The sequence below is a fragment of the Miscanthus floridulus genome, unplaced genomic scaffold (genome assembly GCF_019320115.1).
Source record: "Miscanthus floridulus cultivar M001 unplaced genomic scaffold, ASM1932011v1 fs_656_1_2, whole genome shotgun sequence".
NCBI lineage: Eukaryota > Viridiplantae > Streptophyta > Magnoliopsida > Poales > Poaceae > Miscanthus > Miscanthus floridulus.
In genome coordinates, this window is record NW_027097068.1 from 16,911 (window position 1) to 43,235 (window position 26,325).

At 48.2% G+C, this 26,325-nt stretch overlaps 1 protein-coding gene across 3 annotated transcripts; it reads left to right on the forward strand.

Annotated features, from left to right (window-relative positions):
* The first annotated feature begins 9,611 nt into the window (after window positions 1-9,611).
* On the forward strand, window positions 9,612-20,159 carry LOC136532550 (protein PMR5-like). 3 transcript variants are annotated; one of them, XM_066525132.1, is made up of 11 exons: window positions 9,612-9,876; window positions 10,997-13,384; window positions 13,745-13,874; window positions 13,960-14,045; window positions 14,179-14,423; window positions 14,831-14,917; window positions 15,007-15,106; window positions 15,442-15,992; window positions 16,491-16,536; window positions 16,622-17,650; window positions 17,929-18,299. In XM_066525132.1, exons 1-10 carry the CDS (start codon window positions 9,772-9,774, stop codon window positions 16,727-16,729), a joined length of 3,846 nt encoding a protein of 1,281 aa, XP_066381229.1. In that variant the 5' UTR covers window positions 9,612-9,771; the 3' UTR covers window positions 16,730-17,650; window positions 17,929-18,299. The 3 variants fall into 3 exon arrangements, with proteins under 3 accessions (XP_066381229.1, XP_066381230.1, XP_066381231.1); XM_066525133.1 differs by having other exon boundaries at window positions 10,997-13,378; XM_066525134.1 differs by lacking the exons at window positions 9,612-9,876; window positions 10,997-13,384; window positions 13,745-13,874; ... (4 more) ...; window positions 15,442-15,992; window positions 16,491-16,536 and adding exons at window positions 18,722-18,893; window positions 18,999-19,177; window positions 19,278-19,436; window positions 19,607-20,159 and having other exon boundaries at window positions 16,739-17,650; window positions 17,929-18,618.
* The last annotated feature ends 6,166 nt before the right edge of the window (window positions 20,160-26,325 follow it).

A 26,325-nucleotide genomic window follows, 5' to 3' on the forward strand; every position in this document is an offset into this window, starting at 1 on the left:
TCGCAACAAGCAAGATGATCAAGGTGTTGTTGTGAGGAACAAGGCAAGACTAGTAGCAAAGGGGTTCTCTCAAGTTGAAGGTTTAGATTTTGGAGAAACCTTTGCACCGGTTGCAAGATTAGAAGCCATCCGTATCCTTCTTGCATATGCATCACATCATGAAATGAAACTATATCAAATGGATGTGAAAAGTGCATTCTTAAATGGCTTTATTAATGAACTAGTCTATGTTGATCAACCTCCCGGGTTTGAAGACCCTAGATATCCTAATCATGTTTATAGGTTGTCCAAGGCACTATATGGGCTTAAGCAAGCCCCAAGAGCTTGGTATGAGCGCCTTCGGGACTTCCTCATTGAGAAGGGCTTCACCATTGGGAAGGTCGACACCACACTATTCACCAAGAAGCTTGATGGGCATATCTTCATTTGTCAAGTATATGTTGATGATATCATCTTTGGATCATCAAATGAAGACTCATGCAAAGAATTTGGTGAATTGATGTCTAAGGAGTTCGAGATGTCAATGATTGGTGAGCTTACATTCTTTCTTGGTTTTCAAGTCAAGCAAATGAAAGAAGGCATCTTCATCTCTCAAGAGAAATACACAAAAGATCTTCTCAAGAGATTCAAGATGGATGAATGTAAGCCAATCAAGACCCCAATGCCTACCAATGGACATCTCGACCTAGATGAGGGAGGTAACTCGGTTGATCAAACTCTCTACCGTTCTATGATTGGTAGCTTGTTATATTTAACCGCATCTAGGCCCGACATCATGTTTAGTGTGTGTATGTGTGCTAGATTTCAAGCTAGTCCTAAGGAAACACATTTAATTGCCGTAAAAAGAATCCTTAGGTATCTTAAGCACACACCAAGCATTGGCCTTTGGTATCCCAAAGGAGCTTTATTTGAATTAATTGGCTATTCCGATTCGGATTACGCCGGATGCAAAGTTGATAGAAAGAGCACATCCGGAGGGTGCCATTTGCTTGGTAGATCACTTGTGTCTTGGTCCTCCAAGAAACAAAATAGTGTGGCTTTGTCCACCGCCGAAGCGGAATACATTGCCGCGGGTGCTTGTTGTGCACAAATATTATACATGAAACAAACTTTACTAGACTATGGAGTAGTTCTAGAGAAAGTACCTCTTTTATGCGACAATGAAAGTGCGGTAAAACTTGCAAATAATCCGGTTCAACACTCTCGCACCAAGCATATAGATATCCGCCATCACTTTCTAAGAGATCATGTAGCCAAAAATGATATATCACTAGAAGGTGTAAGATCCGAAGATCAATTAGCGGATATCTTCACTAAACCGCTAGATGAAGCTACATTTTGTAGATTGCGGAACGAGCTCAATGTACTTGATTTTAGTAACTTCACAAAAAATTGAGCTTGTGTTGTCCCTTGCATTCATTGTAAAATACAACATGTTTAATTTGTGGCAATGCATATAGGGCTTGTCTAACATGGTTAAGATAACCGCCGAAAAGTGTGTGAAGAAGCTTAACCTTGGATCAAACTTGACAAGCAACTAGATTTACTTACAAGCATTACATATGCATGAATGTTGTTTTGTCGTTTTGTTCCATTTGCCCTCTTGTTGCCTACTTTCTTAAAGAGAATTATAGCCTAAGGCAAAATATTTTGAAAAATATGAGGGTTTGAGAGAGGTCACTCACATCAGTCCCAATTGGTGTTTATTTGGATCTTATTCAAGTTGGGACTTGATTGGGAACAGGTAGCGCGAAGGTATGTTGAAGAATTGCTGAAAAAGGTGCACCGGACGCTGCTGTCCAGCGTCCGGTCAGTTCACAGGAGGTGAACTGCTGTTGAAGGAGTGACCGGACGCTGCGTCTGTGCGTCCGGTCAGAAAGGGCTCAGCGTCCGGTCGATCGGAGGATGACAAAGTTGTACTGACCGGACCCTGCCTGCGTCCGGTCAAGGACCACCGGACGCGTCCGGTCGCGATTCCAGAGGATTTGGACCTCTCTGGAATCGACCGGACGCTGGGTTGTAGCGTCCGGTCGCTACCACCGGAGCGTCCGGTCAGTGGATCTCGCGCGTCTTAAGGACTCTTTTCCCGTTTCCTTCTCTGTCACGTGTTGGGGTTATAAATCCGGATCTCCTTTTTCTCCTCTGACCCAACCAGCGCCGCCACCTCCTCGCGCCCTACCTCGCGCACGCGCCGCCGCTGCCTCACCAAGTCGCGCCGCCGCTGCCTTGCCGGAGCCGCCGCCGTAGCCACCTACGCCGGTCACTTCGCGTCCGCGCCGTCGTGCTCCTGCCTAGCCGCGCCGCCACAGCCTCCCCGAGCCACCGTCGCAGCCTCGCCGCGCCACGCCTGCCCAGCCGCGCGCCACCACGCCGTGCCCTAGCCACGCGCCGCCGCAGCCCAGCTGCGCGCTACCGAGCCCCGCGCCAGCTCATCTCGGAGCACCGCCCGCGCCACCTCGCCTGCTCAGCTCCTCGCCGGTTTCCTCTCGACCAACCTCGCCGGTCACCTCGCTGCCCAATCGTTGCCCAGGGCTATCCTCCCATTTGATTGGGCGTTTGACCTAACCCTAGCCGGTTCTGAGATCCCCCGCGTGACAACTTACCTCTTCTCGGTTCGCGGTTCGTCAGCGAGTCGGTTCCGTTGTGTTTCGTCTGGCAGTTGGCAGTAAACTCGGAGCCAAGCTCGCGAGTAAGGATCGAGGCCAAGCCTCGAAAGCGGCAGATTGACAGTTGATCTTCATCAGCGGCAGTTCACCATCTTGTCAGCTCAGATGGCTCGCACCAAGAATGTTGGTGGTGGCCCAGGCGATGATGATCGGAGGCCCCCGCCTCGTCAGCCAGCCGGATCCAAGGGCAAGTCAACCAAGCAAGTAACATCCAAGAAGCGCAAGTACCCCGACGCCGAGACAGCGAGAGCAGCAGCTGTTGCAGAGGCCGCAGAGCGTGCATAGAGAGGTGGTACCCGCAGCGGAGTTGTTATTGCAGATCAGCCAGTTTCACCCGCACTCAGAGCTGCGATTGAGGAGGCTGAGCGTCGTCATGGTAGTCCAGCTGGGATTGCCACGTTGGCAGGACGACGGGTTGCCATTGAGGAGGGTCCGTCAGCACAACAGCAGCCTCCACCAGCAGAGCCTCAGCCAGCCCAGGAGACTCAGGAGAGTCAGGAGACCGAGCCGGCACCTCAGCTACGCCGCTCGAGTCGTACCAGTGCTACAGTTCCACCGAGGCCAGTTACACGGCGCAGGGGTTCACGTCCCCCGCCCAGACCAGAGGGTCCGCCTCCAGTGGTACACCTCGACTTGAGGGCCGCTACAGCCAGGCAGGTTCAGCAGCTGCGGTTTGTGGAGTTTGAGGTTTGGTTTCCTCCCAGGAGGGATGAGAGAGCAGCTGAGGGGTTCTACACGCCACTGCATGAGGATTTCTACAATGCATATCTTAACAGTGGGGCAGTGTTCAGATCACAGAGGGTCTGTCAGATAGAGTCCATTGTGGCAGCAGCCGGAGAGGGCATTCGGCAATACTTGTCATATTTGCCAGGACTGTCAGATCTGATTGGACGGACGGGGATATATGTACCATCTTGGGTCCGTCAGTTTTATGCCTCGCTCTATGTTGATCCTCATCACAGATTCATTCACTTTGCCTTCAACGGCAAAGACCACAGAGTGACTAGTGGCAGAGCCAGGGAGATACTGAGACTACAGGAGCAACCCATAAAGATGCATGAGGTTTGCTATGGACAGCAGGGACCTCCCAGACGTCCCCATGGAGGGTTGGTGCCCCCTACAGACTTAGTGCGGCATTGCTTCAAGGAGCCATTTGGTGAGGGGTCGAGCAGGAACCCCAGTGACTTGACTCCTACAGCGAGGATTCTAGAGGCCATCATCAGGAGGACACTGCTTCCCAGGTTGGGATACAGGGAGGGCCTGACTCGCTTACAGCTCTGGCTTCTCAATGCCATCATGCAGATGACAGTGTTTGACATCTGGGACCTCCTTCTTTCTGAGATGGAGGATACTATCGCTGAGGGATTCAAGGGTCGCAGGCAGCTTCCCTATGCTCACTGGATCACCTTCCTTATTCGCAGAGTTGTGATGGATAAGCCCCCTGGCATGATGGATGAGTATACAGGTGCCACCACAGAGTTCCCAGCTTACAACCTGTCACAGCGGATCAGACACGCCACTCCTCAGGCACCCAGTCAGCCTAGCCGTCGCCCCGACGTGCCAGAGTCTGCAGCTCAGCAGGATGAGATCATCAGAGGGATTGCAGCTACTGAGGAGGCGGAGCTAGAGGCACAGCAGGAGGTGAGCGAGTACAGTGATAGCTCCGACGACGACTACCAGCCTATACCTCAGATGCCTCCACGCAGACACGATGCAGAGGCCGGTAGCTCCAGTTCTGCTCCACCTGCTCCACAGACAGACCCCGCTCTCATTGCTATTCTTGAGCGGATGCAGCAGGATCAGACACGACAGGCACAGGAGACAGCTGCCAACTTCGCACAGTTTCAGGCTCGTCAGGACGAGTTCCAGCGGCAGCAGCAGCTCCTTCAGCACCAGCAGCTACTAATGCAGCAGCAGCTCATGGGATTCATGCAGCATGTAGTGACAGCTATTGGGGTCCCAATGCCACAGCCTTCGCCCCAGCTTGCACAGCCTCCTACCACTTCGACGACTCCAGCAGTACAGCCCATCGGGCTTCAGAGTCAGGGACAGCCTCCAGTTCAGTTCACGTCACCTCCAGTACAGGTGTCCCAGTGGTTAGCCTCACCGGGTGTTGCCCCGCAGTTCACGCCCTTTCAGACGGGCTTTACACCAGAGCAGTCTTCCTCGCTGTTCGTACCTGAGTCGTCAGTCTCCAGGAGTCTTGGAGCATCATTCAGCGAGTTGACCGGCATGCCTACTCCGCCTCACATGCATACTGCCGGTCCGTCTACAGCAGCTCCAGCTATCATGACCACTCAGAGGCTCCCCTCGTCTGTCGCCTCGTCAGATCCTACGACAGACTTACTTGCAGCGTCACAGGCAGCACCAGCCCCAGCTCAGACCCAGACCGCTTCAGCGACACTTCCTGCTTCAGAGGGTCAGTCAGTTCAGAGCTCAGGATCTGATGATGATGGCGCCCAGTTCCATCTTGCTCCACGTACTTCAGCGCCCGACTCGTCCGCTGCAGCCCCGCCGTCCGACCCTTAGGTTTTGGTGTTTGACGCCAAAGGGGGAGAGGGTTTGGGTATGTAGACTTAGGGGGAGCGAGTTTTAGGGGGAGCTAGTTATCTAGTATTAGCTTATTATATACATTTGGAGTTTTATTTGTGTGATACACTATTACTTATGCATTCGTGTGTTTACTTTCATGCATACTATTATATATATGTGATAGTGCTATCTACGTGGTTGTGATATTTGACATGTGTGATTTCTACTTCGCTTTTCTATATGTCATATCACTTGTGATTATGCTCATTTGCGTTTGCTTCCGCGTTTATACTTCGAAGCAAATGAGCTTTGTTATTTGTACTCATGCTTAATTCATATCCTTTGAGTACATTGTGTTGGCTTGGGTCATATAAGCTTGACTAACTCTTTGTTCTTATTGACAAAAGCTTATATGAACCAAGCCCGTCAAAAACCTCACTCCATAACATACTCGAGGTAGTATTGTCATCAATCACCAAAAAGGGGGAGATTGAAAGCATCTAGGCCCCTAGTTGGATTTCGGTGATTAATATCAATACAAGATTACTATGACTAACGTGTGTTTTGCAGAGGCAATTAAGTTAGGTCATGGTAATGGAGATCGATTGGGCAATCGAGGTTGTCATGCCCCTACGATGGAAATCGTTTCGGTTTTCAAAGGATGGACGACAAGGTTAAGGATAACTAGTTCTAAGTGTCGATTGGAGTTGGAGAGACACTTAGAGTAGTTTAGGACTTTGTTTTTCCTTTGGCCGTACTATGAAGGGGGGTATGAACGGGTAGCTTGACCTAGTTGAGTCTAGTGAGTTAGGTGTGGTGCACACTTGTTAAAACTAGCTCTAGGTAGCTCCTATGAATGCCTAAGATCCTTTGGAGCAAACTTCATTCACATATGTTCGAAGGTTGAAAGTGAATGGAGGGTCAAACACTGACCGGACGCTGGCTCCGGTGCGACCGGACGCTGGCCGCAGGGTCCGGTCAGTTCGTTTGACTGAGGTGGTTAAGTCTGTTGTGACCGGACGCTGGAGGGTCGTGTGACCGGACGCTGAGAGCTAGCGTCCGGTCGACTCCAGTAAGGGTCCAGACTTGGAAAAGTGTGACCGGACGCGTCCGGTCAGTGCGACCGGACCCTGAGGGTTCAGCGTCCGGTCGAGTCCAGTAAGGTTCCAGTAAGGGTTTTATGCGACCGGACGCGTCCGGTCAGTGCTGACCGGACCCTGCCAGCGTCCGGTCGACTCCTTAAATACTGGTTCGCGGGTAGAACTGACCGGAGCGTCCGGTCATCACGACCGGAGCGTCCGGTCACCCCGCAGAAGCTCATAACGGATAGTTTTTCAGGCTGCCTTATAAATAGAAGCTCCACTCGTGAGTGGAGTAACTTTTGCTCATTCCAACAGCTGAGAAACACGTTTGTGAGTGCCAAGAAGAGCAAGTTCCTAGTGAGGTGTTTGTGATTTGAGAATCCAAGAGAGTAGCCTCACTAGCAAATCAAGAGTAGCAAAGTGTGCATCCATCGTCTCATTAGGCTTAGCGTGGTCAAGTGAGAGTTCGTGCTTGTTACTCTTGGTGATCGCCATCACCTAGACGGCTTGGTGGTGATTGGGAGTTTGGTGTTCACCCGGCGGAGCTTGTGGGTGACCCAACTCAAGTTGTGAGCGGCTTTGGGTGATTCGCCGCGACGGAGTGTCGAAGAATCAACCCGTAAAGAGCACTTGATCCTTGCGCGGATCAAGGGGGAGCTACACCCTTGCGCGGGTGCTCCAACGAGGACTAGTGGAGAGTGGCGACTCTTCGATACCTCGGCAAAACATCGCCGCGTTCCTTTCTCTCCCTATTTACTTTGAGCACTTACTTTGAGTATTTACTTTGAGCAATTCAATACTTGTTTTTCATCCATAGAATTGCTTGCTAGAGTAAGGTTGAAATATAGGTTGTGAGTTCGTTGTGCATTAGTTTGATAGAAACACTTTTCTAGGCACAAGGGGTTAATTGGGCCATCCGTAGGATTTGTTTATTGCAAGAGAATTTCGAATTAGCCCAATTCACCCCCCCTCTTGGGTATCTTGATCCTTTCAGTCTATATTTGTTTGTTTTCGAATGTCCGTAGATATAAGCGGATTTGTCCGCAACCTCACAAATAGACTTAATTTTTGCATCCATGCCACTTACATCCCTTTTCAAATATCTCAATTTTGCTTTCGTCCAACCTTTTTAAAACCCGATCCTCCTTCCATTATATATATATATATATATATATATATATATATATATATATATATATATATATATATATATATATATATAAACGAAACCAGAGGTAGGTTTTCCCACCTGTCTTGTCCATTTCTATTATTTACAGCGTACTCCTTTCACCGCTCTTTCCCTAAAAAAAAAAAAGAGACCGATAGCAGATGGGGGAGGAAAAAAATGGGAGGGAAAGGGGCTTTAATGTTGCTACTGCTTTTGTTGTAGCAGTGGTTATCGCTGCACCTGGTCTTGCTCCCCTATGTGGGTGGCAGCCAGTTTGGGAACAAGGTGTATTTAAATTTAGAGAATAAAGTTTATGAATGTTATATCAGGTGTCACATCGAGATGTCACATAGAAGTGTTCGATAATAATAATAAAATAAATTACAGAAGTCCTTAGTAATCCGCAAGATGAATTTATTAAGCCTAATTAGTCCATCGTTAGCACATGTTTACTGTAGCAACACATTGTCAAACATATGGACTAATTGGGTTTAAAAAATTCACCAGGCAAATTAGTCGCAATCTGTGTAAATAGTTATTTTTTTAATCTATATTTAATACTTCATCCATGTATTAAACATCCGATGTGATAGACTTTGGGGGTGGGGGGTTGGGGGGGGACTAAGAGTGTCTCCAACAATACAACCTAAACACAACACCTATTTCTCTGATTTGAGTGTTGCACAGTAAAAATGATCCGCACTCAAAATTTATCTTCTCCAACGGATGACTCAAATCACTGTACACCGGTAAAAATATCTCATATCCTCTCTCTTTCTCCCCCCTCGTCACTTCTCTTCCCCTCCCTCCCTCTTCCTCCCGATCTCCCCTTGCCCTCTCTCTCTTCCTCGCTCCTCGCCGGCCGCAGATCCTGCGCCTCCCTGTCGCGCCGGGGAGGCTCGCGGTGGCGGGGAGGCAGGACGCCACGCCGGGGCGGGCTCGGCGCGCCAGGGCTGGGCGGCCGCTCTAGGGACAGCTCGCCTCGCCGGCCAGGGTGAGCGGCGGCGGGGCCCAGATCCACGCACCCCCCTCCTCCTTGCCGCACCGGAGCAGGGCAACGCGCGGAGGTGGTGGTGGACTGCCGTGCCGAGGTGGAGGCGGGCCGCTGCACCGGGGCAGGGCTGCTGTCCGGAGCAGGTCAACGCGCCCGTGCTCGATCCCGTGCGGAGGAGGGAGATGGCGGAGGTGAGGAGGATGGCGTGGCCGAGGTGGAGGCGGGCCGCGCGCCGGGGCAAGCTTGCCGCCTGCGCCGGCGGGGAGGTGGGTCGCAGCGCGGGGCAGGGCGCAGCGCCACTGTGGCTCCGACGGGCCCACCACTACATGTTTGCGTCGTCTCTCTTCAAAGACGCAGAAATACCTTCCAAATCGTCGAGTACCTAAAATACGTATGTGGTTTCGGTCTTTCATTGGAGGATAGTTTTAGCTACCCAAAATTCAGTTGCGTTTAAATCACGTGGTTGGAGACCGTCGTACTTCAAGGCTGATTTGACCTCTCATGAAGGCTACTCCAGCCAAACAAAGGCTGAACCTGTACCTAACATAAATAAATGACCAAACGAATCTCCCAATGGTCTCTCTCTCATGCCTGTTTCCGCAGCGCGGCTGCTGCAAACTGTCACTCTAGCCACAGTGTTTACTCCGTAGCGGCGTAGCGCCTTGCACTGTCCACCGTCATTGGCATCTTGCGGTGTTTCAGGAAAAAAGAGAGATTCTGATCCTTCGTGCAAAAGCCGCCAAAGCTGAAAGGCTGTGGCCGTGCAGCGAGCAAACAACGCGTTGCCTTGTTGATTCTAGCGAGAGCTTATTGGTTAGCTAATAGTATTTTTTTTCTCACGTTAAATCAGCACCAGCTGTCAACGAGAAACCAATCGGTGAACGGGAAGCAGCACTGTACACGCACAAGTAATACGTTCCCCATATCAGTTTATATATATCACTCAAATAACCAAAAAAACATTTCATTATAATAAAGCAGCCAAAAGAACACAAATTTCCTATTAAGAAAACCAAACCTCACTTAACCCACCGTTTTTGAAAATAAAGAAAATACCACAAATATAGGCGGATCAACATAAATAAATCACAAGACTTTACGGCCACGTTAATCAGTCCATAATGAGCGCATAATAAACGGCACCGCCTCCCAGCATCAGGAAAGCCAGGAAACCTCCTCCTCCTCTCCTCTCTTCGCCCTCTACCCCTCCCGCCTTCATTGGCTTCTCTTGGGCTCCTCCCCGTATCCCGGGGCTACCAGTCCAACGCTGCCGCACTCGCACTCAACCCTACCTATCCCACCCACCCGTCCCCGCAGCCGCGCCCCGCAATGGCGCGCGGCGCGGCTAGAAAGCGGCGGCGCGAGGCGTCGCCCCCTGCCGCCGCCGCCGCGGCACGCGACGGGAGGAAGCTCCTCTTCGGCGAGTTCGTCGAGGTGAGCGCCATCCGTACCGCCGTTTGCGATGATGTCCACCGCATTGGGGCTTAGGGCGATGGTCCGCGGGTGATGGGCTGGGTGCCTGGGTTTTCGATTTTATTGGGTTTCCAATGCTTGAGGCCACACCGCCCATGATCAGGGTCGTGACCAGGCGATTCTCGGTTAATTTTGATACCGAGCATTGGCCGTTCCGCGGCCGGGGATGATCGCGAGTGTATCCGGGTGGTTATTGGTTAGGAATAGCATGCTTTTGTTAATCTGGGGTGAAGTGGGTGCTTAATTACATATTTACATGTATTCTGTTTAGTTGTTCTGCGGAGTTTATATTGGGTGGTTGGAGTGACCTTATCTTCCTCATGCGGAAATGCTGACAAGATTAGTAGAAGGTTCTGCCACATAGACGGCTATCAAGTCGTAACAGCGATACGGCAGTGAGCCTTCTTTATGCACGTGCAAATAGTTCAGAATCTTGGCTTCTCGCTTCTGCCCTCAGTGAGTTCCGATAGTATTATTGACATCTAAGCAAAGTGCCTAATTGTGCGTAATTTGTATTATTTATATTTCTTCGATTCGATTTGCGGCTGATGCCAGTTACCTCTGTCTGAGTCATGGTTTCCAATATCGGCCGAAATCTCCTGATATTTCCGATATATCCTCTTTATCCGTAGGTGCCGATAAGGAAATATCTATCTTTTTCATACAAATTTTGTTTAAATTTATTTAAATTTACTTAAATTCAAATTAAATTTTATTTAAATTTGGTCCGATATTTCCGATATTTAAATTTGGCCATTGATGCCTGCCAATTGGGCATCCTTGCATTAGTTAGGTAGGAATTACTGAAGTTGTATATCACTGTTTATTCTTTTATGATCCAATTTATTGGATGCATGGATTGAATTTGACCTGTCAATGAACCACTAATGTTCTACTACCCCTTTTAACACACCCCTTGTGTTCGCTTCAGAATTCCAATGTGTTTCATTGTTTTTGTGACTTGCTGATGATTATGGGATATGCCAACCCCTGGTTTGCTTTTTGCACTGTCACTATGTCTGCCCTCACACTGTGGGATGGAAGTGCCCGAGTTATTCACTGACATCTTTCTATTCTGTAGGTGCTGAGCTGTGATCCAGGGCTATGTGGCTCCTGGCATAAGGCTGTTGTTATTGGTATTCGGGAAAATGCTCGCACCGTAAGATATACTGATTTCATTGATGAAAATGGATCGCCCCTCGTTGAGAATGTTCAAGTGTCAGATGCCATTGATGGCAAGTCAAGCATGCCCGAGGAAGTCATTTGTGGCAATGTTAGACCAATGTGTCCACATCAACGGCTGCAGGTATCTCATGCAAGCTATGGACTCTGTGTTGATGCACTCATAGAAGGTTCCTACTGGGAAGGTGTTATTGCTGATCATGCTGAAGGCTCTATGGAAAGGAAAGTCCTTTTCCCTGATGAAGGTGATGAATGCACTATTGAAGTTGATCAGCTACGTCTTACTCAAGACTGGGATGAAGTTACAGGGAAATGGAAACCACGTGGAATCTGGTTGTTTCTGCAGATGCTTTTGTCACATGAAGAGAGAGATGGTTTACCTGTGTCAGTCAGGCAGATATGGTTTGACTTAAGATCCAAACCTTCTTTTAAGACTGATGCTAAAATGTGGATGTGTGGAACAGAAGAATTTTGGGAGAGATCACTTGCAGATCTCATTGCTGAATTGTGGTCTCTATGTGGCAAGCCTACCCTAGATGGATATCAAGTGGAAGCAGTATTTCAGAAGGACAAAGTTGAGACCACTGTCTTGGATAGGCTGGATCCATCCCAAGCATTATCAGAATACATCTCATGCTATCGTAATAATAATAGGAAAAATGCTCTTATCAAAAAGGAGTTGGCAAAGCAACACCTTAAATCTTTAGGATGGACCTTTCTGGATGACCATCCTAAGAACAAGTTTTACATCTCACCTGATGGTAAGCGGTTCCCATCTTTTCTAGGAGCATGCCAGGCCTGTTTGGCTGCAAAAGAAGCAAATGATTGCCAAGATGATCATACAGAAAATTTGCATCTAGACAGTATTAGTGTGGTGCACAAGAATGCATGCTACAACCCGACGCGCATGGATCTTGCCTTGATAAAGAACAAGTCCAATGATAAATGGATCACGACTCCATCAGGATCTTGGGAGTTGGTTCAGCTCGATGCTGAATTTTCCCCACAGATAGTTTCTCTTCTTGCTAGTTACCAAGATGGCACTACTGTTCTACAGAGGAGCATTGACAGAACTCTGAGTGTGAAGCTGAAGAAGCATCTACTGGCATTGGGTTGGAGTATTAAGTTCAGAAAGGATGAAATTATGCTAGGAAATGGCCATCACAGACATATTACGAGATTCCGGTATGAGTCACCTGATGGGAAGACTTATGTTTCTATCATTCAGGTAATATGCAGCTTCATAGTTGGAGGTGTTAAACAAGATATAATAACTGACAGACACAACTATCGGACAGCACCAAAAGGTTTTCATTCGACAGTGTCAACTGACCTGGCAAGGCTCAGTAAACGTAAAAGAAGGGATAAATCTGATGCCCTTGAAAAATACATAGACTATATGGAAGCTGATAGGAAAAATTCCAGGAGGAGGAAACTGTTGAGATCAAATGCTAAGAAGTTTCTCAAATCTGCTGGGTGGAATTTTTGGTTAAAGCAAAAGCCTAGAAACAGACTGGAGTTGAGGTATGATGCTCCACATGGCAAGTCTTACAACTCTCTAGTGGCAGCATGTAAGGGTTACCTGGAAAAAGGATATCAGGAGGACAATGACGCATACATTGAAATCGCCAACCATGGTTCTGCTGTTGGTTCTATGCATCCATCAAAGTTGGCACCACTCAGTGGTGGACTAAGGGATTCAAGTAAAATACAGGGTATGCCTGTTGTGGACAGATGTAGCAACATGTTTACCTTGTCACATCATGGAAGATGTAGAAAAAGAAAATCATCTCCAATTTCTTTGGACGGTGCACAATATCTTTGTTCAAGACATGGACAGATCCCTTCAAGTGAGCATCGTGCGAAGACAGTTTTGTCTTTGTTGGTAAAGAAAAAAATTGTGGTACCAGGGGATAACGTTACATATAAGCAAAGTGATGGATCTGGGATAAAGGAAGGTTCCATCTGCATAGATGGAATAGAATGCATGTGTTGCAATGAAATATTCACTGTGGAGAATTTTGAGGTTCATGCTGGGAGCAGTACACCATTACCTTCGGCTCATATGTTTTTAAAGGATGGAATGTCCCTATCACAGTGTTTAGTTGAATTCATGGGTGGAAACAAGCCCAGAGATCCACATCCACTGCATGTGCGCTTGAAGGGAAAAAATTCTGATCTGGAAAGTGATTCGATATGCTCTGTGTGCCATGATGGTGGGGATTTATTACTTTGTGACAATTGCCCATCATCTTATCATCATGATTGTGTCGGTTTGGAGGTAGAGGTATTCCATTATCCTATTCGAGTGAATCTATTTACTTACTCTCGAGTTTCTATCTGCTGGTACCTCTATTGTTGCAACTTGCAAACTTCCAGTAAGTAGCCTGGTAACATGACAGTTTTAGCCTTCCATTGGCTTTAGTTATATGGTTGTTGGTTTTTGATGAATATTCTTGCTCAAGTGCCAATCCATATCACATTGGTAGTGAGAACATATGATAAATGTTCCTTCTCTTTTTTGCGTATGATGAACAGCATGTGCATCATATCATTGCTATTTTTCTTCAGTTCTTATTTCTCCACAAGTTCTTCCTATTTGCACTTGCTTTAAGAAAGATATTTCATTTGCATTCTGCTTTTGTAGGCCATTCCGGAAGGAAACTGGTATTGCCCATCCTGCAGATGCAGTATTTGTAACTTGAGTGATTATGATCCTGATACCAGCCAATTCACTGAGAAGACCATAGTTTACTGTGATCAGTGTGAACGGGAATGTATGCTTATTTCAACATTTATGTATAAAATGTTCCAGATTTTTATTTTGTGATTGCTGATTTCTTGTTCACCTTCTTTTGGTAGATCATGTCGGTTGCACTAGAAATAGTGACCATCAGCTTATCTGCCGACCAGAAGGGTGTTGGTTTTGCAGCAGGGGATGCTCAAATGTACGGTATTACTTGATAAAAAATGCTAACTTTTTACCTGAAATGACTTTAGAATATAATTTGAACTCAATTCTTATTATGATGTCTTTCAGACACCAAATGATTGATTCTGTTGTCCCATTCTATTGTGCAGGTATTTCAACATTTGCAAGAACTCATTGGGAAATCAGTTCCAACTCCAATCGAAGGCGTATCTTGGACTATCTTGAAATTTTGTAGAGGGAACGGCAGTGACCATGGTGATTATGATGATGAGATAATGGCAGACCATTATGGCAAGTTGTGCATTGCAGTTGGTATTCTTCATGAATGCTTTGTTACTATTATCGAGCCTCGCACACAGAGTGATATTTCTGAGGATATTGTCTTCAATAGAGAGTAAGTGCTTCTGGACCATTTCCATGCATCTGGTTTTATTTCACTTTCAATGATTCTTGCACTAATACTCTCATGAGATAGACTGAATATTCTAGAATAGTTGATGCTTTATTTGTATTACAAATAGTCGAAACACAGACCATTTTTATTAAAGTTTATATGTTTTATACTGAATTGCTTAAATAGAGGTACACTAACTGCAGTTTTGCAATGCTCATCAACAAAGTTGTTCTCTCTTTTTTTTTGTCCCCTTTTCACCTTCCACATTCTGGAAATTTGTTGAAATACCTGTTGTTTGGTTACATCTATATTCATATTATAAATTTATATATGTTTGATGTTTCTTTGCCCATTATTTATTGATCTAGTGTAGACTGCTGAGTAACTTCTGTATATATGCTTCACAGATCAGAACTCAGACGACTAAATTTTAGGGGATTCTACACAATACTTCTCCAGAAAGGTGGTGAACCAGTATCTGTCGGCACTTTTCGGTAGTATAACCTTCACAATGGTTTTCCATAGTAATTGAACTTTCATTAAGCATCTTGATCCATGTCCAGTTATTTCCTTTCCTGATTAGGATTTGCGGCCAGAAGTTTGCCGAGCTGCCTCTGATCGGTACAAGTTCTCCATACCGCCGCCAAGGAATGTGCCGACTTCTAATTAATGAACTGGAAAAGGTTTGCACTTGATATATTTTAAAATCATCTGCAACGGTATTTTAGTTTAAATAGTGCAAGCGGTAGAGTCTTACCGCCTGTGACCGGAAGGTCCCGGGTTCGAGTCGCGGTCTCCTCGCATTGCACAGGCGAGGGTAAGGCTTGCCACTGACACCCTTCCCCAGACCCCGCACAGAGCGGGAGCTCTCTGTACTGGGTACGCCCTTTTTTTATTGTAACAAAAGCTTGTTTCGAAAAAAAAATTGTAACAAAAACGTTTCCATTTGATTCCTCAAGTACTCCTGCCATTTCCATGGTGTTTGCTGAATATTTCACTTTCTTTTTTTTCTTATCAGTTGCTTTTAGACTTGGGGGTGGAAAGACTTATATTACCGGCAGTTCCTGAACTTTTGGAAACATGGACATGCTCATTTGGTTTCACAGTTATGTCAAATTCTGATAGGCTTGAGTTGGCAGGGAATAGCATTCTCAGTTTCCAGGGAACCACCATGTGTCAGAAGATATTAAATGTTGCACACAACATTTCACAAGATAAAAGTGTTCCATCAATGTCCAATTCTGAGAGAATGGGGTTGGCAGAGAACATGGTGGTGAAGAAGGTATTTGTTCCATTGACAGTGGAGCCAGACCATCAGGTTGATTTGATTGTGGAACCTGAGCTAGTAATGGAAATTGAGAATAACAGCAGTGAAGAGGGTATTTCTTCAATTGATCCTCTGACTAGTATGGCAGACCCGCAAGTTGGTTTGACAGTGGGGCCAGAGCTGGTACTGGTAAGTCAGGAAAACAAAGGCGAAGAGGGTATTTGTTTCATTGATGCTCCAACTTGCACGCCAGATTCTCAAGTTGGTTTAACAATGGACATTCATGAGCAACCATATGCCAGGTACGGTTTCTTCTATTGAGGTCAGATGGGGTTGGCTTATAAGAATTCCGTTCATTCTTGCTTGACTGAATTCAAAGAGTCAACATTGTAGAATTTGCAAATGCTATGTAGATTTGATACTAATAGAAAAATAACCAGTTATGATTGACCGAGACATAATCTGCAGTTATATTCTGTAAGACATTACATTCTCCTAGTTGGCAATCTGGTTTACTATCTATATTCACTTGGTGAGCCAGCATCTTGTTTATACTCCCTCCATTCCAAATTGTCGTTCTGGCTTTTCTAGATACATAAGTTTGACTATGTATCTGGACATAATGTATATCTAGGAACATAGTAAAAGCTATCTATCTAGAAAAGGTATAATGACTTACAAGTTGGAATGGAGGGAGTAACAATTAGTGATTTCTTTAGTAACTTAATTAAGAATAATTATTTACTACAATCTTTAACATATTTTTCCTTTACTTGGTACTGATTGTGCTCCATTTCTAGTGCTGGTGCAGATCAGTGCAACCAGAATTGCACTTCTAATATAACAGTACGTATATGCTCTGAGTAACTTCCTGATTATTTCTTGGGTAGCTGCTTGTGTTGCTTATGATAACGCTCCCTACATTTCGCAGCCTAACACAGCTTCAGGATTGAAATACAAGTTCTCAGGAAAATGCTATGAGCGGGTAAAAAAGGGCGCTCGCCCAAGGAATGTCTGGCTTAGAGTCTTGACCAAATAATAACCAAGGGTGGGTCCACTAGAGCTTTGGATGAAGGATGCTAAACTTTCATGCAGTAAGCTTTCAAAACTTATGTATCTGACCTGGTTACGGAAGCTGAGTGATTGTGTATTTTCCATGGTGTAAATTAAGGACTAAGCTGTTAACATACTGCCCAGCTACAAGGAAAATGAGACTATGTTGGAGCTATTTCTGGTGATGGTTTTACCCTTATCTGTAGTATTATCAGTTCTGTCGCCATACTGTTCGTTGGCTGCAAACTGTATGCAGTTCCTTTTGTTTGACTAGACATTCGAGCTCAGCCTGAGCTTGTTGCTGATTCTGCACATGTGATCGATAAGGGGCCCTCAGGCTCGTTAAGTCACAAAGAGGTTAAGAGGGAATAAAAATGGTTAGTGATCTGTTTCTGGTGAGTTGGTGAGGGTGATGAGAGAAATTCTTATCCAATCCTGTCACGGCAACAGAGCTGCTCCAACAAGCACACAGCAAGGAGTAGGAGAAAGCGGGGATATACAGTACGCCCTTTCAAAGTAGTACTCCTGCATTACACTTGAGACTCTATATAAGCTGTATAAACCAGCTGCAATATTCTTGCCTGACTGCCTGAGAGTCGAAGCCGTGAGACTCCGCCTCCGTATCTGAGATCACTCTGATTCCAATCTCTGTGAATTGCTCATGTCGCCTGTCTGATCTCGCCAGCGGTTACAGGTGGCATCTGAGGCGGCGATCCTTTGGCGTGGGTTATCCAGTTGGTGGTGTCCAGCGTTGGTGTTAAACAAGTGGAATATGGCGGCACTTCTGCGGTGCACGGCAGTGGCGGTTCTTCTACTTGGTGTTTCGGTCATTCGGTGGCGTGTGGCGGCGGCGCATCTCTTCGTGCGTGTGTCAGTGCTTGGCGGCGGGGATTCTCCGGTGGCTTTGGTGAGCTGATCTCCTTCCGATCTGCGTATCTTGTTCACAAAGGGCAAACCATGTCCAATCACAATCGCATAATACCTCCCACGAGCATAACATGCAACAATAGCAAATTCGCTACACTACCATGAGTGTATAGAATCGCCATAATGTCACAAAATATATAAGCAACACATATGCATTACCTATACACAAATTTCAATCACTTTGCAATGCTAATTTTATCTCAAACCAAGTTTTGATCAGATTTAAAAATATTGACTCTTTAAAAACGACATATGCAGTTACAGAGTAAGTATATTCCATTTCCAAGAAAGCACGAATTCCATGGCTTCAAATCTTTCGATGTTCCTACAACGACGTACGCCAAAGGGCAAACCGACCAAAGGCAAGGAATCCACGGATTCCACACGAGTCGCGCAAACTCCAAAGGTGATCTGATGTCGAACACGCTCACGTGAACTCCAGTCGGTCTAGCGGCAATTCTTTACCCTCACATGCACACCTCCTCTTCAATCAAACTCCTGACAATTAGCGCAGCTCGATATAGATTAGTCGCAGCTGGACTCGTGATTACACGATTAATTGAGCAGCAGCATAAAGGGGCCATTCAGAAAGGCGGCTTTGCTTCCGCTCTCTCTTTTCTTTGCCATGATGCTGCCGAAGAGTGCCGCCCTCGCCGCCGTCGCGTTGTCTTCCTCCGTCCTCCTGCTCCATGCCTTCTCTCTTCCGGCAGCCTCTGCGCTCTCCGTCGGGCTGGCGCGGCGCCACCGGCACGACGCCACGCCCGGTCCGGCCGCCGGCTGCGACGTCTTCAGTGGCAGCTGGGTCCTCGACGGCGGCGGCGGCTCGGCGGCGTACACCGGGTACAACTGCCCGCTCATCGACGCGGAGTTCAATTGCCAGCTGTACGGCCGCCCGGACTCCGACTACCTCCGGTACGTCTGGAAGCCGGCCGGCTGCGAGCTGCCGAGGTACGTGGCAGTGAGCGCCAAGCCAACCATGCCTCATGAACCCACAGCAACAGACACTCGCGTGCATGCTTGATAGACTGATTACTTGTACTGTGTGCACCAGGTTCGATGGCGCGGACTTCTTGACACGGATGAAAGGGAAGACGGTGATGTTCGTGGGCGACTCGCTGGGCCGCAACCAGTGGGAGTCGCTCGTCTGCCTGCTGCACGCCGCCGCGCCGCAGTCGCCGGCGCAGCTCGTCTCCGCGGACCCTCTGTACACCTACAAGTTCCTGGTATGTTATGTACACATGTACCATGCGGCGTGCATGATAATTCAGAGATTGCCCGAAGAGATTAATTAGGCCAAATCTAATCTAAATACGTTGTTCGAGCATCAGGAGCACCAGGTGACGGTATCCTTCTACCGCGCGCCGTACCTGGTGGACATCGACATGGTCCAGGGGAAGCGGGTGCTGATGCTGGACGACATCTCCGAGAACGCCGAGGCGTGGCGCGACGCCGACGTGCTCTCCTTCAACTCCGGCCACTGGTGGACGCACACCGGCTCGATGCAGGGGTACGCCGCACTGCAAATCTATCTATCCGTGATAATCCCTCCAGCTTGTAGTTGTAGATTCATCGTCAATTTGCTCTGCAAATGTGAGTGGTGGATGCAGCTGGGACTACATGGGCGAGTCTGGCCGATACTACGAGGACATGGACCGCACGGTGGCATTCCAGCGCGGCCTCACCACCTGGGCCAACTGGGTGGACCTCAACCTCGATCAAGCCAAGACCCGTGTCTTCTTCCAGTCCATGTCGCCCACGCATTACAGGCATTATTCTCACCAGGGGCACGAGCCATCCCTTTCTGTGCACTGCCACGCTAGCGGCGTCCTGTCCAGACGCGCATATGCATGTACATGCACGTGTCGTGTTTTTTTTTATCATTCAGTTCATTCATTGTTTTTTCGTTTCGGCCTTTTTGTGCTGTGATCTCTATCAGCTCGAAGGAATGGCCCAACCCGGTATCGAAGAACTGCTACGGCGAGACGGCACCGGTGACTGTGCTGAACTCGACCGGTCAGGCCTCGGGCCAGGACCAGGTGATCCAGGCCGTGCTGCGGGGCATGAAGAGCCCCGTCCGTCTCCTCGACATCACGGCGCTGTCGGCGATGCGCAAGGACGCGCACCCATCGGTGTACAGCGGCGACTTCTCGCCGGCGCAGCGTGCCAACCCCGGCGCCGGCGGCTCCGTTGACTGCAGCCACTGGTGCCTCCCCGGCCTCCCGGACACCTGGAACCAGCTCTTCTACACACTCCTCTTCTACAAATAGTACTGACACTGACATAGGCACATACTCCGCCACCGGGCACATAGCAAGTCATCCACCCGTACAACTAGCACAACAGCTCGCTAGCCATGTTGTCACAAAACCATTTGATTTTTTTCAGTGTGTGTAGACTGTAAAGCTAGTGTGACGTTGTATCACAGGAGTACACAATAGTTGGCGGGAGAAATGCGTCGATAACGTTTACATTGGAGTGAAAAAATTACAATCTCGGCATCATTTGATCTCCTTTATTCACATGGCATTTGTACAATTGTACTCCACGTACCCCATTTTTCGCAATAGTTGATCTACTGTGCTTTGCATGCAACAAGCTACGTACCCTAGACCACTTATAAATTTAAGCGCATGTTTGGTACTGATTCTCGAACGGCTCCTAAAGCTATTTTTAGACGACGCGAGCCAGACTGCTCCCTACTAGAAGCGCCGGATTTCGCACACTCTATAGCGGCAGACATTTGAAGGAGCCGAAAAAAACCAGCTTCACCTTGCTCCTCCTTCGCGCTCGCGGGGCCCGGGCGAAATTGCCCCTTCTCTACGCACGTCAGCAACAATAGAGCGGACGACGAGTCACGAGTGGGGCTGGGGCGGAGGCGTCGGTGGGCTAGAGCCCGGAGCGTCGGTGTCAGGACCAAGGCGGAGCAACGCCGTCGAGAGTCGAGGCAGGGCCGTAGGGCCAGTGGCGCCAGAGGAAGCTTCGAGCAGACTAGCGCTAGGGCAAAGCAGCGCCATTGTCGACGAAATCTGGTCGACAGTCCTCCGAGGGGTATCCCACGAAGGTAGATTGATCGGCAGAGGTGCGCGTAATCAAGAACAAGAAGGCAACAGAGACACAAGAGTTAGACAGGTTCGGGCAGTCTGCGCGATGTAATACCCTACTACTGTGGTCTGTTGGTTTGTATTGTCTATCGTATGATATTGCATGTGTTTTGAGAGGGTCCCCTACCCGCCTTATATAGCCGGGGGTAGGGTTATAAGTCGGTTAGATCTAGGAGATAACCGGTAAGTAATAACAGATTACAGGAATCACGAGATCGAGCATATCCTAACAGAGCTCGTAGTATCTTCAGGATATCGCTCTTGACGTCTTGCGGTACACGCCGAGCAGTACCGTGCACCGTAAGTCTTCATCTTGTGGGCTGGACCACCCCTAGCAACGCAGCCCATGTAGTCTATCGTGGGTATCAGGGGTCGTACCCCCCCACAGCTAGTCCCCGAGCGCCTTGTATTTGCTGTGCAATGCCGTCTTGAGCTTATCTGAGCAGGTGTAAACAAAGCCGAGCACTCAGACTCATAGTCCGACCACCTTAATGAGTCGTCGAGCAGTTATGGACCGTAACCGAGCAGCTTAATTGTCCGGCCGAGCCCGGGCTTACCCAAGTAAGGCTTGCCAGAAGGATGTAAGGAGTTCAAGTTCAAAATCAAAAATTTCTTCACTGTGAACCAAGTGTGCATACTTAGAGTCCGACCACGAGAAATGGAGATAATCTTCTTCAACTTCAGGAGGTACGGAGTCTTCCAATGAATAGATTAAAGAAAATACACTCACCGCAAGGTGAAGTGTGCCCACTTAGTCCCTGAGCCTGATAATAGGTGACGTGGTCACGTGGTGCTAGGGTCCAAAAAGTAGGAGAAAGACAGAAGACCAGCCAAATAGGCAGCTAGTCCACTGGTCGAGCCTTGAAATGAAAAGCGCACATTCACCGCAAGGTGAAGTGTGCCCACTTAGTCCCCGAGCCTGACAGTAGGTGACGTGGTCATATGGTGCCAGAGTCAAAAATAGCAGTAGAAAAAAGTCCCCAGTATGGTGAGAAATCGAATCATAATGATGACGTAGTCCCCGAGCCACAAGTGAAAATCTCGAATAAATCAAGAAGTGCCGATTACTCAAATCGTGGAGAAAAAACCGGAGTAATGACTGTATAGTAGAAATTACTGAGCCTTGATGGTATTGCGGAGAGGTCGACGAATATTCGGCGTGTAGTACCGAGCTTGCATCGAAAAATGGGCGATATGGGCAGTAGTTGCATGGAAGCCCAGATAACGGCCCAGCACGCCACTTTGGGGAATTTAGAAGGGCGCAACTCAGCATGGTGCGGTTTCCCAAAAACCCTTGAATGCAAAAAGTCGAGAGGTTGTCTGTATAACTCCGCCGCCACGCTCCACGCTCCTACCTTTGCCACTCCGTCACTTCGTCTTCCTCCTCACCCTCGCGCTCTCCCATTCGCATTCACACACATTCCACCGCTAGGGCTAAAAAGCTTGCGTAAAGGGACCAATCCTGATCTAGATCTGAGGGATGGCGTCGAAGAGGGGAGGTGGTAACGCGAAGAAGGCGGCCACCGGGGCAAGCCATGACAGGGAATGGGTACTGTCACTCATGGGGGAGACTGATCTCAACGAGATGGAGGAGGCGGATGTTCTTCCTGATCATGTCACCACCGGATGGCGTTCGACCGACGGTGAGCCCTATCTGATGCCACACAACGATGAACTCGTTGTATTCGAAGATTACTTCTGGTGTGGATTGGGGCTTCCGGTACACCCTTTCTTGCGAGATCTGTTGGAGTATTGGGGAGTGAGCTTATGTAATCTTCATCCAAACACTATTTTGTACACCTCTGTGTTTATCCACTTCTGTGAGATTTATCTTGACATTTTTTCCCATTTCAATCTCTTTCGACACTTTTTCTAGCTTAAGAAGAAAGGAGGGGGTGGTTCCAAAGTTGTCGGTGGTGTGTATCTATAGCTCCGCGATGGGATGGTGAGCAAATACATTCCTGTGCTGTTGAATACCTCGCTGAAAGGGTGGAATGCCAGGTGGTTCTATATGAAGCAAAGTGATCCTGCCGTCCGATGTGATGTTGACCAGATTCTAGAGAATCAGAGGAGCTAGTGGGAGAAACCGACCAGTGCCGATATGGAACAGGTGAAGGAACTCCTCGAGCTAATGAGGGGCATGATGATGAGCGGAGTGGTGGTGGCAGTGAACTTCATACTGCGCCACGTCCAACCCTACAAGGAGAGGGCTCATGCGGGCTTTGACTTCAAAGGAGACACTGACGACACCCGGGAGAGGACGAAGAGACTGACGAAGGAGGCTGTGCTACACCGGGCCGCTGAACTATTCACCCCAAACGTGTCGTACACCTTGTCGGGGCAGCCGAAACCCTTCAACTGCATGAACTCACCTCCTCAGGTAAAAATCTCGACTGTTGTTCCTGGTGTTTTTTGTCCCATGCTGGGGCTGAGCAGTGGACTAATTCACTTATGGAAAGATCCATTGGCAGGAATGGACGGCGTACTTCTTGGGCGTGCCGAGGAGCGATTGGCCAGACGTAGTGGACGCCAGGCTGACCACTCAGCCGGAGGAAGGTGTCATGGGCACCTCGTCCAAATCTAGAGGCGAAGGTGCTGGTCAAAAGAAGAACCCCCCGGTATCAGAGAAAGTTCAGGGGAAAACGGCGGCAAAAGATGAGCTAACCCAAAAGAAAAGAAAAACGACGGATGTAGCTCCCGACAAGCCGGTCGGCATCTCATTTGGTGGCGATCGGACCGCTCGGACATAGAGTGCGGCGATATCTGAGCGGTTGGATGACGACAGGGCTCTAGGAACTCCCCCTTCGAGCACTAAAGCATCATCACGCAACACACGCGTGGAGGTGCAATCGAAGGGAGGAGGAGTCCCCAAGCAGCAAGCGGAGAAGACACCGATGGCGGGGGCCGCAAGACCTCCAGCCCAGGACACGCGGGTTGACCCCAGAGCAATGCCTGGGTGCTCAAGGAGGCATCGCCAGTTTAGAACCATTCATCTAGAAGCTGATGTGTAATCATCTTTTACCTAGGATCTGTAGCTATCCGATTTTTATGGTTGCGGTGATCGATGAGCTAATTTGATGCAGAACAGGGCACGTGGAGGATCTAAATCCTTTAGGCTAGACTGGCGAGCAGCCAGGGACTGGTCCCAGCATGAAGACATTGTGGACAGACTCCGTTCTAGAGTCCACCAGTTGAAGATGGAGTTGGAGGTTTGCGGAGGATTCGACCACCGCTGCTGATGGAGTTGGAGGTGGAGAGTGGTCGGCGACAACGATGAGCGATTTGATAGAGACACTAGGAGCAGCAGCGAGGGCCACCTAGTCTTCAAAGGTGGAAGCGGGAGCTGCTCGAGCTGTGCCGGAATCAGGGGCGCAGAGGCCGGTAGCATCGGAGGAGCAAGCGGCGCACCCTGAGATGCCGCAAGGCATGGTCGGTCACTCTGTGAGGCCACCAAGCTCCCAAGGAGTGCCACCGGCTATGGAGGAAGAGGACAAGGTCGAGGAGATTGAGCACGAAGGACCACGATCTCAAACCGTTCGCATCTTCCACAAGCGAGGGGAGAAAGTTGTGGTCGTAGAAGAGGAGGACACCACTAGGGAGATGAAGAGGCTACGGTCCACCCTTTGCATGGCTATGAAGCAAATTGAGGTTAGTGTTGCATCAGCGGTGTCTGTCTTTGGTGTTGGAGACTTTGATATTTTATAATCTTGTTGCTTTGCAGGGCATAGCGTGAACTACCGAACAATGGCAACAGTTGATCAAAAAGATGGAGCCCCTCGCCGAGGAGAACGAGAAGCTGAGAGAGGTGATAAAAGTGATAGAGAAGAACGTCCAGAGGGCCCAGCGCAAAAGGGATCTTGCTGAATCAAACACCAAGGACCTGGATACCAAAATGGCATCTTATCCGACCAGTTGAAGACCGTCTTTGAGCAGCTGAAAAGCATCTCCGAATAGAAGAAAGGTACTGCAGATCGGTGAATTTGTCCTGCATTGCTGAACAGTCTTGATGTTGCTGTCAATCGTTTTGTTTGTAGAACAAAATGCGGAGCTCGGCCGGTTGTGTCAAGTTGTCGGTCAACTCCACGAGGAGAAGGAAAAAACATTTAGGCGAGCAGAGAAACTAGCCGAGGATCTAGAAGGTGAGTCATTCATGGTTGGGGTGTTGCTGATATGATTTCTTCGTTTGATGAATCCTTTTGGTGTCTATAGAATACCGTCGAAAAACCAAGGCGCAGTTCGACGTGCTAGAGCTAGAGGCAAAAATCCGGAGGTGAAAATTTGACGTCATGGTGGCCGAAGTCAGGCTGGTGCTCAACTATATCGATATGGAGATAGCTCCTCAGCCCGGCGATAGGCCACCCCATTCGGATGCCATCATTGATAGGTACAAGGTGGCAAGGGAGAGCTTCAAAGGCTTCAACCAAGACGTCGTTGTCTTTGTCGTGATGCCTACTCTACCGGTGGTCCAGTTCCACTACCCTGCAATCAATCTTCGAGTGATAGAGGTTGGATTCACCAGAGGGACGAGTGCGATGAAAGAGGAGCAGCTGAAAGATGAGGTCACGGACGCGGCGAAGAGACTGGCCAGCGATGTTGATCTGTTCGACGAGGTAGATGGTGACGGCCAAGCTCAATAACCTGAGTGGTGAGGAACCTATATGGGACAACTAGAAAGGGAGTTAGATGCACGAGGGCCTAAGCAAACATTTGTGTATTTGTATAAATGTTGTGAGTAGATGTCGTATGCGTGCTTAGGTGGCTTGCTAGCATTTGCGGTGAAAAAGAGACGTGTTGTTAACCCTAATGCATTTATACGTGGTATAAGCAGCGTTCGAGCAGTTAGTTCGTTACTGGGCTCTTGGCCTTGGGTAGCCTGTATCACATAATGTCGAGCGCTAGAGCCCGTGCACGTGTAGGGGGAACAGACATGACCGAGGAATCATAGCCGACCACCCATAACGCAAAGCACTGGAGCCCATAACACGTGTAGGGAGAGATCGAAGACAGTGTTTTCTCCAAAGAACACAGAGCAGAACGTGTGCTGCTTGATGGTTGGTGAAATATCTTAAAGATATTTTAGTATGGAGAAATAGGTCGAAGCATTTATGGAGATCACGTATAATTATAGGAGTTTGTTTAAGTAGCTTGGAGCTGGTAATCGTAATTGGAGATTAAACTGGAGTGGAGAAATAATGGAGACAAATTATGGCAATAAAAACTTCATTTATTATGGAGTGAAGAGTACATATCTAGAGCGTTTTAAGGATAGAAATGTATAAGGTGCTCGATGTGCCATGAGTTAGGGATATCAATCCCCTCCATGTCACATAGCCGGTAGGACCCTGGTCGGGTAACCTCTTTGACCACGTAAGGCTCTTCCTAGGGGGAGGAGAGCTTATGCATCCCTTTGGTTTTCTACTTTCTACAAAGAACGAGGTCACCGACCATGAATGAACGTCCTTTGATATTGCGATTGTAGTATCTTCGCAGGCCTTCTAGGTATTTGGCTGTATGAATGCAAGTGATCAGGTGTTCTTCTTCGGTTCTATCGACA